The sequence below is a fragment of the Nilaparvata lugens genome, chromosome 3 (assembly GCF_014356525.2).
Source record: "Nilaparvata lugens isolate BPH chromosome 3, ASM1435652v1, whole genome shotgun sequence".
NCBI classification, from domain to species: Eukaryota; Metazoa; Arthropoda; class Insecta; order Hemiptera; family Delphacidae; genus Nilaparvata; species Nilaparvata lugens.
Window position 1 is genome coordinate 53,988,793 of NC_052506.1, and position 16,536 is coordinate 54,005,328.

Consider the following 16,536-nt stretch of genomic DNA (forward strand, 5'->3'; position numbering starts at 1 on the left):
TGATATTTATCCATGAGGTATTGGTTAAATAGGCCTATTATCAATTAATTTCTCTAGACAAGAAATAATTATTTCCATCTCCCAATATTTCCATTATTTTCACTAGTGCTAATGCAATCAACTACCTCGAACCCCATAATTAAATGTGAACAATAAACTCTAAGTGAACTCTCTCCAAACTTGATGTTATTTTCCCCTTCTAGCCTCTCACCTTATTAGTGATGGTGGATTCCCCTTCCTCGGTACTCCATCAGCCAAGTGGGTAGTGTCACCCTGTTTAGATGATTCCTCCTACCATCACCGTCTTCCACGGCACCGGCTCCTCCATCATTGCCACCTCCTCCATCCTCGACCTCCTCATCCTCGGGAAGGGGCGGCAAGATCTTGATGTCCTTCACGTGAACTGTCAGCCTCTTGCCGGCAGCTCCCTTTAACAGCACTACTAAAGCGCTCAACATTTTCTCTACCTCATAGGGCCCAGAAAATTTCGGAGCTAACTTAGCTGCAAACTGGTTAACTCTGGATGAGAGGTGATAATCTCACTTATACACCATCTGCCCCGTTCATAGTTCTAACGGTCTTCGTCTGGTTAGATTATCTAAAACGAGCTTCTGTGCACGCTTCAGCACCTGAAGCCTCCTCAGCTGGGCCGCTCGACTCATGCCTCCATCCTCTTGTCGGGGATGACCTTCCTCCTCGCAGCTAGCATCTCCTGGTGCTCTCAATTCTCTTCCAAAATTCAGGAAAGCAGGAGTATACTTAGTACCGACATGTACTGCTGTATTCATGGCAAAACAAAACTCCTCCACGTAAAGATTCCAATCAGCATGGTGCTCTCCCACGTAGAGCTGTATCATAGCCTTTAAGACTCTGTTAACCCTCTCAGTAGGGTTACAGCTTGGTGAATATGGTGAAGCGTAGAATAATGTAATGCCATTATCCTTATAGTATGACTTAAAAAGCCTACTGGTATATTGTGTTCCATTGTCACAAATCAATAACTTCGGCACCCCGAACTTGGTGACAACCAGCTCCCTCAAGGCATGTGCGACTGCATAACTGTCTGCCTGAGCTAGCGGCCGAGCCTCAGTCCACTTTGTGAATTGGTCTTGAATTACCACCAGGTATTCATTTCCTCTCTTCGAGCGAGGTAATGGGCCCACAATGTCGGTGCTAACGGTCTCCCAGGGTCGAATCACCTTCCTCTGGCTATTCATCTGTCCATATGGAGGCCGCTGCTCCACTTTGTGCTTCATGCAGGTCTCGCACCGCCTCACATACTTCGCGACATCTGCATAGAGGCCTGGCCAGTAATAGCGACAGGCTATCCAGTGATAGATCCGAAACACCCCTTAATAGCCAGCTGTCGGTGCATCATGGCTCTGCTGAAGTATCTCAGCCCGTGCACCAATCGAGATACACAGCTTCCAGCCATCACTCTCAGGTGCATCGGGAGGCTGCTGCCGGGCCCATATACATGGGCCCATATTGCCATCTGTATGTTGATATAGGGCCTCACCCCTCACCATATAATCGGGATATTTACCCGGGTGACAGAGTAGGTTGCTTTTCATCTTCCTTATCCATCTATCATCCTCTGTGACAATGGCGGCCACCTCTCCTGTAGCCTCCTTTTGGCCTCCATTGTTGTCGGCCAGTGTGTCACCTCCTGGCAATGCTCGGGAGAGTGCATCTGGGACCACATTCAGCTTTCCACGTTGATATTTAATAACCAGGTTATACTGCTGCATATCCAAAGCCCATCTCGCGAGCCTTCCTTTCGAGTTCGGGATTGCTCTGAGGCACTTTAGTGCCTAGTGATCTGTGATCACAGTAGTCTCGTAGCCTCTATATACGGCTTAAATTTTCTCAATGCAAAAATCACAGCCAGGCATTCCTCTTCTGTTGTGGAATACCTCATTTCGGTCCCCTTAAGCCCTCTGCTTGCATAGGCGATGACCTTCTCCTCTCCATCGACCTCCTGGGTGAGTACAGATCCCTTTTTTCTTTTTTCTTTCTTTTTACTGATTCACAAAATTTTAATTCTTATAATAATTATTTTAACATGAGTATAATTTGTGGATTTAAGTTGAATGTTTAATATTTTTTGTGAATGTGAAGGAAGTTTGGTTTGAATTTGTATTTTGAACTTAATTAATCTGATAAATCCAAAATTATTGGAGTACATACATTTTTTGGACTTAAAATAGTGTGTGAATTAAGTTATTATTTACATAACCTCTAAACCGTGTATTCCAAATTAAGGTTCAAAGCAGTTTTGGGCAAATGCCTGTTGTTATTACCAGCATTGTATCTATTGTCTATGAATAAATAAAATATAATGGAAATCCGTATTCCAAGGCATCTGTCTGGAGTGTGAACGGAAGTTCAGAATGGGGATACGTCAGCACTGGTGATCTAGTGAGGGCCTCCTTTATCTCCTGGAAGGCCCTCTCCTCTACCGGTCCTCAGTGCCACTTCACACCCACCTTCAGCAGCCGGTGCAAGGGGGTTGCAAGGTCGACCGAATTCGGAACAAACCTCCTATACCAGGATGCCAATCCTAGAAAACTCCGGAGCATTCTCAGCCTCTGTGGAGTTGGAAACTCATTCACAGCTTTCACTGTTTCTGGATCGGTTCGGAGTCCCTACTCCGTTACAATGTGGCCCAAATACCGCAACTCTCTCTTAAAAACTGGCACTTCTGGTTAATTATCAAGCCAGCCTCTCGTAGTCTTCTGAACACTCTAGCCAAGTTTAGCATATGAGCTTCCAGTGTCTCTCCCAGGACGATGACATCATCCAGGTAAGCAAAGGCACAGGGCTCCAACTCTGGCCCAATTACCTGGTGTAGAAGATGTTGAAATGTCGCTCCAGCTGAGTGTAGTCCAAATGGCATCATCTGGAATTGGAGTAGCCCCCTTCCAGGAACTGTAAATGCTGTAAGCTGCTTACTCTGCTCCTCCAATGGCACTTGCCAATACCCACTCTTCAAGTCAATTGAAGAAATATATTTAGCATTCCTCTATCAATCTAAGATGCCTGTCATATTCGGCAAAGGATATGCATCTCGTTCCATGAGTGCATTAATCTGATGGAGATTGATGCAGAATCGCATCTTCCCATTAGCCTTTTTCACCAAGACAATTGGTGAACTCCAAGGGCTGCTGCTCGGCTCAATCACCCACTGATTGAGCATACTGTCGACTTCCTTGTTTATCACCTCTTGCATAAGCGGGTTACAAGGATACGGATGTTGACGGAATGATTCAGCTCCTTCCTTCAGCCTGATTTTATGCACTAGGAGGTGGGTCGCACCTGACACATCTCTGAATTTTTTCAGCTCCTTCTCCAGGAATTTTTCGAACTCATCCTTTTTGGAAGTCACAGCTGCCTCCTGTTCCACCAAGGCAGGAGGTAATACCATCTTCCTCTGCCTCAGATCGAGTTTTGCTCGAATCGCTTTCAAATGACTTAATCCCAGAATCATTTCGGATTCTAACTCGTTGATCATGGCCACTCTCCAGTATACTCGTCTACTGCACACTTCGGCAGTCAGCTTCAGCTCCTCCATTACGGGAAGCTTCTCTCCAGTCACCAAAATAGGTTGATGACTGATTGCTTTAACCTGGCAATCACCAGACTTCTTCAGTTGTCGTGCTGCCTCTCCAGAGACATAGGACTACTCAGCCCCAGTGTCGACTAGTGCATTGAGCCAAACATCTTGGACACATACTAGCATTAAGATATGTGTCTCCTGGGGCTGCGGACACTCTCCTTGCGTGTCTATTGTGGCTGCACCGGACTTCATCTCTCTCTCCCCACCCTCACAGTCTTCTGGGTAGTTGGTGCACCCTTCTCCCTGGGTTGAGGCTCCCACTCCATGGTATGAGTGCGAGTGTCAATCTTCACCTTGTGCTCCCGCAGAAATTGCATGCCAAATGAAAATCCAGGTGATAATCATTCCATGATAGTCATCACTGTGGGCAACACCTCTTGGCCAACTCTGAGGTTGATTTCCACCTTTCCATACAGCCGCGCCGCTGTTCCATTGGCCAAGACCGCACCTTGCTGTGTAGGCATTTTCCTTGCACACCCAGCTGCCTCTAAGCTTGCAAATGTGGCTAAGCTTGAATAGTTGGATTCTGCTCCTGTATAGAGTAGAGCTCGATATTGGTTGCCAGCTACTTCAACTGTTGTATACAGCCTATTGTCGAACTGCAACACTGATTCAGGGTTTTCACCACAGCAGCTTTATCCATCGTCCTCTTCTGGTCTCTCTCACAAGTGCAACTGGAACAAGACTTCCCACAGGTTGAGCAGAGAGAAGCCTCAGGGCACTCTGACCTCCAGTGATCCACCTTCTTACACTGCCAGCATACAGGTCCCACTGGAGTTGACTCCACACATCATTGGGTTGTTATAGGCTCAGGTTTGGGGCGAGATTTTACTGGTTTATGCAACTCCTCCTGCTTTGCAGCCCATTGCCTCTGTTGAGCACTTTTCTCCTCCAGCTTTATCTGCTCATATTGCCTGGCCAGCATGAGCAGGTCATCAACCAAATAAACTCCGGCTTCTGTTATGTACAGTTTGTACCAGGGTAGAATATTCTTGTAGAGCCTCAGCAGCTGGTGGCTGATTGAGAAATCTCCTCTCCTCCTCCTCATGAGGGTCTGAAGTTCCTCCATGTAGTCGTTGATGGCCTCGCTTCCATGTTGCTGTTGATCCAGGATTTGAGTATGCAGGTCCTCCTCATAGGTCACTGGATTGTAACAAGACCGGAAGTCTCTTACAAAGTCGTTCCAGTGATGCCAGAACCTCCTCTGGTTCCACATCCACAAGGAACACCTTCTCGCTAACATTTCTGGTAGCACCGGGAACAACTGCTCCCCTGTCAGCCCATAGGCTTGTTGCAATTCCTCGAGGCACTCCAGGAAACTAGGATCGTCTCCATTGCCATCATATGACAACCTCCATCCCCGAACTTTATCGCACACAGTTCCTGGGTCCATAAATGGAGTGTGAGGTGCTGCAGCTCTGATAGGCGATTTTGGCATGTGTCGGGGCCTGTACTGGTGAGCCCGTGACACCTCTGGTCTCACCAATGCAGGTCTTGCATGATACAGTGGACCAGTATCTGCATTAGCCGGTATTGATCTCGGCAGTGCTGGTTGTAGCAAAGCTTCTTCACTTGGAGGTGGTGGAAGCATTGTGAGGAATCGCTGCCGCTGCTCTGCTAATGCTCTCCTCAATTTAGAAAAGGTGCCATCAGTTGGCACCGAGTCCAAGAGCAATTTGACGGCATCTCTGCTCCGTAAGTGATACACCCATGAATGACAGGATTCGCCATCCAAAGCTGGTGATGCCTCCTCGGGTAGTTTTTCAAGTCTGGAAGACTCCTGGTGATCCTCCTCTACAAAAGGCCACAGGGACGTTGCTCCATCTGCCTCGTGGTAGCTCGCACTAGCTCCATCGCTAACCTGGTTTAGACTGCTGGATTCACCTGCCAGTCTCCTGTGGTGATCCACTAGAACCTTCCTAAGCTCCACCATTGTACCTGTTGAAGGTAACCCAGCCGATGTTGCTAGCTCCACTGCTTTATTACAATGAAGTATGTAGGACACTCCTGGATCGCTGCTTCCCTCTCGCACCTCCTTGTCCACTCCACCACGATTACACTTCTCCTCCGTACTCATTGCTGGTCTTCTCCTCCTACCTTTAGCCCCACGTTCGTGTGCCAATCTTCTGAGTAGATTTTTGCCCACACCCTCTTCTATCAGAATTCCCAGTGTCGCTCTGGGCCAGCTAGACTCAGTTAGTGTCTGGGGTGGGCCGCAGCAGGGGATGGGAGGCTTGGTGTGGTGTCCATCAACCACCCTCATTCAAGTCAGGGGTTGGAACAGGGTCTTGAGTACAGGGTTGGGCAGGGAGTGAGAGGAATAGAAACGATCTGGTGTCTTCCATGAGTGGGGTCTCTGGTACGGGAGAAACGTTCCCGATGGTCACTGGGTGTCCTCTTGCTATTCTAGTTGGAAATAGCAAGGATAAGAGCCTCGGAACTGGTCACAGGGTCCCTAACCTCAGCACCGGCTATTTCCTGCAGCCAGGATCGTGTCTAGGGGTCGAGAAAGGCCTTCTCAAGCCTCACTCGAAGTCCTCTTGTGTTTCCAGTTGGAAATCTTCAGGTAGGAGAGCCCTTGCACCGGGTGTCACTACTGGTCACAGGGTCCCTAACCTCAGGCACCGGCTATTTCCTCCGGCTAGGATTGGGTTTTGGGGTCGAGAAAGGCCTTCCCAAGCCTTACTCGAGGTCCTCTTGCTTTTCCAGTTGGAAATAGCAAGGTAGGATATCCCTTACACCAGGTGTCACTGTTGGTCACCAGGTCCCTAACCTTGGGCACCAGCTATTTCCTGCGGCCAGGATTGTGTCCCATGAAGATGGAGTCAGGTTATGATGACATTTCAAATGTAAACAAACACAAAGCAGACAAACTTTTTTCACTGCTTGAAATTTACCAATTTCACTCAGATTCGCGTTTACTATAGCATAATGTAGATTTGAGATTGAGATATAAGAGCTACATCTTCTGAATATGTATTTTCAGCTGTGTCTCCTCTGGTGTGTAATGGTCTTCAAGGTCCAATTTCCAAGTATAATGAGGTGCACATTATATTGGCAGTGTTTGATCAGCAATTGTATTGCTATCCTTGTCTGTCATGCAACAAAGTGGATAGTGCTTCCTTGCTTTGCTCTGTTGTCAGATCGCTTTTTAACAATGTAGAAATATAATTAATTAACAAAATATTCAATCATGATTATGGGAATTCATTATTGAATCATTAAAAAATATAATTTATTGCTTGATAAAATTGATTATTTTAAATAAGAATGAACAATTAATATCACATCAATAAACCCATATCAGTTTACCTACATAGAAGGCATTGACAAGACAGAGGATTGGCAACATTGTTGTCCTACCCTTCTCCACTGCCATTATAATGTGGACCTCACTATAGCCTTCTCTGTAGCCATGCTATTAGTTGCTATGGGCTAAAGTCAAGTCCCTTTGCCAACATACCAGTCATCAAATGTTTGGTTTGAATCGATAAAGTATGCTATTTTTACACAAAAATCAACCGACTGTCACAATTGTGTTTAAAATAAACGAAGCTCAAAGTAGCACAATTTTGAATGCATTCAACCTATACCATTTCAGCCCAGCCATGTTGCTTTAAATTTTTGATCGCAACTATTGTTAGGTCAATACAGTACATATTGATATAATACATATAGCACTGTGTAAGCACGGATATGGAAAGGCGGGAGATGCCTCTACCAAATATGTAAGCAAGATGTGCCTACATCAAGTATGCGAGGGGAAAAAACTATGATAACAAGAAAAGAACAGAGTAACTAGAACTTTAATTAATGAATCTTTAACATATATACATTTGAACAAAACAAGATTATTTTGATTATAAAACAATATTTTATATGAATTAATGGGGAAAACACTTGCTTGCTGCTAATGAGGATTCAATGTTTGTGGCTATGAAAATTTAAGAACAATGATTCAGTAGTCACCTACCTTTTTGAAATAGCTTCCCACTTTGGCATCCACTGGTATTTCGCGACTTTAGTATTTAAAAAAAAAAGAACAAATATTAACTGAACCAATGAATAGGCTCAGAACCCGTCTTCCTTAACAATATAATTATTTTTATACTGTCCGATCTGTGACAAAATAATTGTACTATTAAACGAACCGAAATCTAGCCTTTTTCACTGGATCAGCCGGACTTAACTTTCAGTCCTATCAAACGAGCTCACACTCTCTCTCACTCTGACCAGAAGTAAAATTTTAGGTATTAAATATAACTCAGTCAATGCCAAACATGAATTCATTGCAAGTATTACACAGATGTCTAGGGAAGCCTAGCAATGGTTTACAAAACATACCATGGCATGTAAACCCATTGAGTGTAAACCATTATACTAGGCTTCTCCAGACATCTGTGTAATGCATGCTATGAATAATCCACTTGTCAGCTGATTTATTATGAATAATTCTATATAGCAATGATTTACAAAAGGGACTTCCAATACCCTAAAACTGTTAGAACTCTTTTCATTTCCCTAGTTCGGTGTCACTACTTGGAGTATGCTTCTGAAATTTTGAATAGAGAAAGACTGATCACAACCAAAAGGATTCAATCCGTTCAAAGGAGATTTGTGCGTCTGATGTTAAAGCGCCTTCAACCGGATATGCAGCATCTGTCTTACAGCCAGTTTTGTCATGAAGTTGACATGGAAACTCTGGAATGTCGAAGAGAGAAGATTGATGCTATATTTCTGCACAAATGCCTTCATGGACACCTGAAAGTTGGCAAGCATGGAGTTGGAATTGTAGTACCCACACGCAACTTGAGAAATCTCTATCAGTTGCATGCCCATGTGAGAAGCTATATGTATCACCTCTTGATTTGGCCAATAGAATCGACTTCTTTGAACATTCCAATTTATTCAAAAATAAAATCTTTGCAAGAAGCCAGATAAGAGATTCTTGACACTTTTAATATGATTGATACATTAATTGATCATCATTGACAGCTGCAATATACAAAGGCTTAAGCCGTTCCATTGTACATAAAACCGCCTATTATTATTATTTTTAAAACATCCCACGGTTGGTGAGCGTTGGAGTGACGTGGATCAGCGTGGTCTACTTTGCGACAGGCCATATTTTTGGTACCATATTTTTTACATAAATGTGAAAATGTAAAATATACATAAATGTATGACTGAATTTGAAAAATCTTGAATAAACTTATTTTTAATGAGGAGTCAAGTTATGATGACATTTCAAATGTAAACAAACACAAAGCAGACAAACTTTTTTCACTGCTTGAAATTTACCAATTTCACTCAGATTCGCGTTTACTATAGCATAATGTAGATTTGAGATTGAGATATAAGAGCTACATCTTCTGAAGATGTATTTTCAGCTGTGTCTCCTCTGGTGTGTAATGGTCTTCAAGGTCCAATTTCCAAGTATAATGAGGTGCACATTATATTGGCAGTGTTTGATCAGCAATTGTATTGCTATCCTTGTCTGTCATGCAACAAAGTGGATAGTGCTTCCTTGCTTTGCTCTGTTGCCAGATCGCTTTTTAACAATGTAGAAATATAATTAATTAACAAAATATTCAATCATGATTATGGAAATTCATTATTGAATCATTAAAAAATATAATTTATTGCTTGATAAAATTGATTATTTTAAATAAGAATGAACAATTAATATCACATCAATAAACCCATATCAGTTTACCTACATAGAAGGCATTGACAAGACAGAGGATTGGCAACATTGTTGTCCTACCCTTCTCCACTGCCATTATAATGTGGACCTCACTATAGCCTTCTCTGTAGCCATGCTATTAGTTGCTATGGGCTAAAGTCAAGTCCCTTTGCCAACATACCAGTCATCAAATGTTTGGTTTGAATCGATAAAGTATGCTATTTTACACAAAAATCAACCGACTGTCACAATTGTGTTTAAAATAAACGAAGCTCAAAGTAGCACAATTTTGAATGCATTCAACCTATACCATTTCAGCCCAGCCATGTTGCTTTAAATTTTTGATCGCAACTATTGTTAGGTCAATACAGTACATATTGATATAATACATATAGCACTGTGTAAGCACGGATATGGAAAGGCGGGAGATGCCTCTACCAAATATGTAAGCAAGATGTGCCTACATCAAGTATGCGAGGGGAAAAAACTATGATAACAAGAAAAGAACAGAGTAACTAGAACTTTAATTAATGAATCTTTAACATATATACATTTGAACAAAACAAGATTATTTTGATTATAAAACAATATTTTATATGAATTAATGGGGAAAACACTTGCTTGCTGCTAATGAGGATTCAATGTTTGTGGCTATGAAAATTTAAGAACAATGATTCAGTAGTCACCTACCTTTTTGAAATAGCTTCCCACTTTGGCATCCACTGGTATTTCGCGACTTTAGTATTTAAAAAAAAAAGAACAAATATTAACTGAACCAATGAATAGGCTCAGAACCCGTCTTCCTTAACAATATAATTATTTTTATACTGTCCGATCTGTGACAAAATAATTGTACTATTAAACGAACCGAAATCTAGCCTTTTTCACTGGATCAGCCGGACTTAACTTTCAGTCCTATCAAACGAGCTCACACTCTCTCTCACTCTGACCAGAAGTAAAATTTTAGGTATTAAATATAACTCAGTCAATGCCAAACATGAAGCCATTTCAAGTACATATTTTTATCTGTTGCACAAGCGGCACGTTTGTTATTAAAAACAAAAGAGAAGCTACATTAATTTTGACAACAAATGAAATAAACAATCTTTCTGTCGATGACAAAGATTGTTCAAAGACAAAAACACTGTTCATTAAACTTTTCCAATTTAAAACTCTAAAATCCTTGTCATGAACCACAAGGTTTGTCATACCCCCAAACATCAGTTCCTTCTTTAAGAAGAGAAATAATTTTTTTTTCAACTTTAAAAACTAAAAGCTGATCAGACAGTTTTGGCTGACAGAGTAGAAACGCTGAGGAGAGGTAGAAGTGGGGCTAGCATTCTAGTCTCCCCTCCAGCCAGCTAGTGGAAAAAGCTTTCCACTTTTCTTCTGAATAATTTCACACACTTTTTGATCGCCTACCTCCTGAGACAGACCGAGCTGCCCCGTGGCTGGACATCCCCATGGCAACTTAGGATGGACATCAACTGTATAACGGTATCGTTCCACATTCAATTTATTTTTTCTATATTGTTTTGATTTTAGAAATTCCAAATTAATTATAAATTAATAATGTTTTTTGAACTGTCAAATAACTTGTTTAAATAAAAAACACAATAATCTGTCCAACACAATTCTGTCCAACGTTTTGGAAAATCATTGGCAACAAGTTTTTTTTTTTTAAATTGATTAAATGCTCAAAATTTCATAACCCTCCTTGATTGTTCTGTATTAGAATAGTTGTAGCATAACTAATTTTATAAAACCAAAATATTTCAAAATTCACATTTAAATCTCACATTAATTTCTTAATTTCAATAAAATAAATCAGACTCCCAATATAAATGTTTTCCTTTCAAATTCAAAAGAACATCTAGTTGATAATATAAAAAAAAACAACTGCTTTTGCTCTACCATCTAATGCTACGCAACAACAATATTTACAGTGTTCCCGTCTGGGAACTGGTGGATTGCCCCCTTCTATTACTCTTACCAAACAGGTCACCAATCAATTATTACAAATGATGGATACCACTGTTCAATCAATTTAATGTTACATCCTGATCAATATGAGATAAATATATGATTCATATATATGTCCCATATGACCAGGTGACAACTGTCAATGTATCAATACATCAGCTGAAAAAGCTACAGTTTAGAATGACAATAATAAGCTATATGGGGTTGGGGTCCAGGTTAGGTGAGGGGTTTGTGTTTAGTTATGTTCAAAAGTGAAAAGGTAGGTTAGGGTGTTAGGGTCCAGGTTGAGTTATGTTTATTAATGTTTCAAAGGTAAAAGGGTAGGGTTTTGCTTTAGAATTGCAATATGCTGAAAATGTGGAGCTTGGAAAGTATAGAAAGGTTAATTAGATTGATACAGTTTGATGGAACTGAAGTATTTTCAGCTGTGTCTCCTCTGGTGTGTAATGGTCTTCAAGGTCCAATTTCCAAGTATAATGAGGTGCACATTATATTGGCAGTGTTTGATCAGCAATTGTATTGCTATCCTTGTCTGTCATGCAACAAAGTGGATAGTGCTTCCTTGCTTTGCTCTGTTGTCAGATCGCTTTTTAACAATGTAGAAATATAATTAATTAACAAAATATTCAATCATGATTATGGGAATTCATTATTGAATCATTAAAAAATATAATTTATTGCTTGATAAAATTGATTATTTTAAATAAGAATGAACAATTAATATCACATCAATAAACCCATATCAGTTTACCTACATAGAAGGCATTGACAAGACAGAGGATTGGCAACATTGTTGTCCTACCCTTCTCCACTGCCATTATAATGTGGACCTCACTATAGCCTTCTCTGTAGCCATGCTATTAGTTGCTATGGGCTAAAGTCAAGTCCCTTTGCCAACATACCAGTCATCAAATGTTTGGTTTGAATCGATAAAGTATGCTATTTTTACACAAAAATCAACCGACTGTCACAATTGTGTTTAAAATAAACGAAGCTCAAAGTAGCACAATTTTGAATGCATTCAACCTATACCATTTCAGCCCAGCCATGTTGCTTTAAATTTTTGATCGCAACTATTGTTAGGTCAATACAGTACATATTGATATAATACATATAGCACTGTGTAAGCACGGATATGGAAAGGCGGGAGATGCCTCTACCAAATATGTAAGCAAGATGTGCCTACATCAAGTATGCGAGGGGAAAAAACTATGATAACAAGAAAAGAACAGAGTAACTAGAACTTTAATTAATGAATCTTTAACATATATACATTTGAACAAAACAAGATTATTTTGATTATAAAACAATATTTTATATGAATTAATGGGGAAAACACTCGCTTGCTGCTAATGAGGATTCAATGTTTGTGGCTATGAAAATTTAAGAACAATGATTCAGTAGTCACCTACCTTTTTGAAATAGCTTCCCACTTTGGCATCCACTGGTATTTCGCGACTTTAGTATTTAAAAAAAAAAGAACAAATATTAACTGAACCAATGAATAGGCTCAGAACCCGTCTTCCTTAACAATATAATTATTTTTATACTGTCCGATCTGTGACAAAATAATTGTACTATTAAACGAACCGAAATCTAGCCTTTTTCACTGGATCAGCCGGACTTAACTTTCAGTCCTATCAAACGAGCTCACACTCTCTCTCACTCTGACCAGAAGTAAAATTTTAGGTATTAAATATAACTCAGTCAATGCCAAACATGAAGCCATTTCAAGTACATATTTTTATCTGTTGCACAAGCGGCACGTTTGTTATTAAAAACAAAAGAGAAGCTACATTAATTTTGACAACAAATGAAATAAACAATCTTTCTGTCGATGACAAAGATTGTTCAAAGACAAAAACACTGTTCATTGAACTTTTCCAATTTAAAACTCTAAAATCCTTGTCATGAACCACAAGGTTTGTCATACCCCCAAACATCAGTTCCTTCTTTAAGAAGAGAAATAATTTTTTTTTCAACTTTAAAAACTAAAAGCTGATCAGACAGTTTTGGCTGACAGAGTAGAAACGCTGAGGAGAGGTAGAAGTGGGGCTAGCATTCTAGTCTCCCCTCCAGCCAGCTAGTGGAAAAAGCTTTCCACTTTTCTTCTGAATAATTTCACACACTTTTTGATCGCCTACCTCCTGAGACAGACCGAGCTGCCCCGTGGCTGGACATCCCCATGGCAACTTAGGATGGACATCAACTGTATAACGGTATCGTTCCACATTCAATTTATTTTTTCTATATTGTTTTGATTTTAGAAATTCCAAATTAATTATAAATTAATAATGTTTTTTGAACTGTCAAATAACTTGTTTAAATAAAAAACACAATAATCTGTCCAACACAATTCTGTCCAACGTTTTGGAAAATCATTGGCAACAAGTTTTTTTTTTTTTTAATTGATTAAATGCTCAAAATTTCATAACCCTCCTTGATTGTTCTGTATTAGAATAGTTGTAGCATAACTAATTTTATAAAACCAAAATATTTCAAAATTCACATTTAAATCTCACATTAATTTCTTAATTTCAATAAAATAAATCAGACTCCCAATATAAATGTTTTCCTTTCAAATTCAAAAGAACATCTAGTTGATAATATAAAAAAAACAACTGCTTTTGCTCTACCATCTAATGCTATGCAACAACAATATTTACAGTGTTCCCGTCTGGGAACTGGTGGATTGCCCCCTTCTATTACTCTTACCAAACAGGTCACCAATCAATTATTACAAATGATGGATACCACTGTTCAATCAATTTAATGTTACATCCTGATCAATATGAGATAAATATATGATTCATATATATGTCCCATATGACCAGGTGACAACTGTCAATGTATCAATACATCAGCTGAAAAAGCTACAGTTTAGAATGACAATAATAAGCTATATGGGGTTGGGGTCCAGGTTAGGTGAGGGGTTTGTGTTTAGTTATGTTCAAAAGTGAAAAGGTAGGTTAGGGTGTTAGGGTCCAGGTTGAGTTATGTTTATTAATGTTTCAAAGGTAAAAGGGTAGGGTTTTGCTTTAGAATTGCAATATGCTGAAAATGTGGAGCTTGGAAAGTATAGAAAGGTTAATTAGATTGATACAGTTTGATGGAACTGAAGTCTTCTCAGCTGATGTATCAATATCGATACATTGGAATGTGTATTATGTCGATATGTACTGTATCGACCAATCGATAATTGCAACCAAAACCAAAAGTTCGAAACAAAATGGATGACATGGGTTAATGCATGCGAAATTGCACTAACTTTGAACTTTGTTTATTCAAAAAACAATGGTGAGCTCTGTTTAGTTTTTACTTTCTTTGCCCTATTATCATAGGTAAGGAAAGTATTGCTTTCCAAAAAAAATTAAGGTACCCCAATTTCTAAATCTCTATACGTTTCAAGGTCCCCTGAGTTTTGGGTATTGGTCTGTATGTAGGCCCTATGTGTGTGTGTGTGTGTGTGGTGTGTGTGTGTGTGGTGTGTGTGTGTGTGTGTGTGTGTGGTGTGTGTGTGTGTGTGTGTGTGTGTGTGTGTGGTGTGTGTGTGTGTGTGTGTGTGTGGTGTGTGTGTGTGTGTGTGTGTGTGTGTGTGTGTGTGTGTGTGTGTGTGTGGTGTGTGGTGTGTGTGTGTGTGTGTGTGTTGTGTGTGTGTGTGTGTGTGTGTGTGTGTGTGTGTGTGTGTGTGTGTGTGTGTGTGTGTGTGTGTGTGTGTGTGTGTGTGTGTGTGTGTGTGTGTGTGTGTGTGTGTGTGTGTGTGTGTGTATGAGTGTATGTGCGTCAGTGTACACGATATTTCATCTCCCAATTAACGGAATGACTTGGAATTTGGAACTTAAGGTCCTTACACTATAAGGATCTGACACAAACAATTTCAATCAAATGCAATTCAAGATGGCGGCCAAAATGGCGAAAATGTTGTCAAAAACAGGGCTGGCATTTCGCGATTTTCTCGAAAATGGCTCCAACGATTTTGATCAAATTCATACCTAAAATAGTCATTGATAAGCTATATCAACTGCCATAAGTCCCAAATCTGTAAAAATTTCAGGAGCTTCGCCCCATCTATGCGAAGTTTGATTTTAGATTTACAATTATCATGTCTCAGATATAATTTAAACGAAAAATTTTGAGTGGAAAAGATTGAGCATGAAAATCTCTTCAATTAATGCTCAGTAACATTTTCACCTAAAATTGAAAATAAGCTTGAAATTTGAGAAAATGTGATTATTCAATTGTAAACTGTTGATTCTATTAAATCATTCACTATGAAGAGATAGCAGACCTCGTGTGTATCCAGCGTTATTGTCCTGTCACCAGCTGGCTCAGATCTTTGAATAGTAAACTAGTATGCCCGGGAACACTAGAGTCAGGTGATCAATTTTCATAACGGCAAGGAAAGTTGTGTGAGTGCGCCACACCAGATTTTTGTGATAAAAATAACATACTAAATAGATCCCAACCAAAAATTTGATGACAGGTATGTTGGCAAATGGTCTATTATTACACCATTGCTATGTATAGATAGATGCTATAGACTATACAATTATGTGTAATAGTACTACAGCTGTTAATATGGTCTTTAATGAGGCTATAGTGAGGTCCACGTTATAATAACTGTAGAGAAAGATAGAGGAACAAGGTTGCCGGTCTCTGCCTTGCCAATGCCTACTATAGACTTTAGCTGATACAGGTTTATTGATGTAATATTAACTGTTCATTCTCTTTTAAAATAATCAATTATTCTTATTCAGCATGAAATTATATTTTTCAATAATTTCATAATGAATTTTCAAAATTAAGACAAAATATTTTGTTAATTAATCATCAATATTATACATTTTTGAAAGACGATCTGGCAACAGAGAAAATAAAAAAGAGATAGTGCTATCCGCTTTGTTGAATGATAGACAAGGATGGCAATACCTTTGCTAATCAAACATTGCCATTATAAAGTGGACCTCACTATAGAGTCTATATATAGTGAGGTCCACGTTACAATGGCAGGGGATAAAGATAGAAGAATAGCGATGCCGATTCTCTTCATTAATCAATTATATTTCTAGAAAAGGATAGTATCAACGGCTTTGTCGAATGATAGACAAAAATAGCAAAACCAAAGTTGATCAAATACTGTCATTATAACGTGGACCTTACTATAGTCGTCGCTTGAGAATTGGACCTTGATTTGTTGCCTGCATACAGCGACAAAGTGAGACGAAACAGTAGTCACAGTTCGTCAAAA

General features: G+C 39.7%; 1 protein-coding gene across 1 annotated transcript; it reads right to left on the reverse strand.

Moving 5' to 3' along the window:
* Positions 1–3,028: 3,028 nt before the first annotated feature.
* LOC111053671 lies at positions 3,029–3,574 on the reverse strand. The gene has a single exon (XM_022340585.2). The coding sequence runs from the start codon at positions 3,572–3,574 to the stop codon at positions 3,029–3,031; it is 546 nt and encodes a 181-aa protein (XP_022196277.2).
* Between the last annotated feature and the right edge of the window lie 12,962 nt (positions 3,575–16,536).

Coding starts and splice junctions, on each gene's coding strand:
- LOC111053671 (XM_022340585.2), bottom strand. CDS start 3,574: ATGGAGGAGCTGAAGCTGACTGCCGAAGTGTGCAGTAGACGAGTATAC.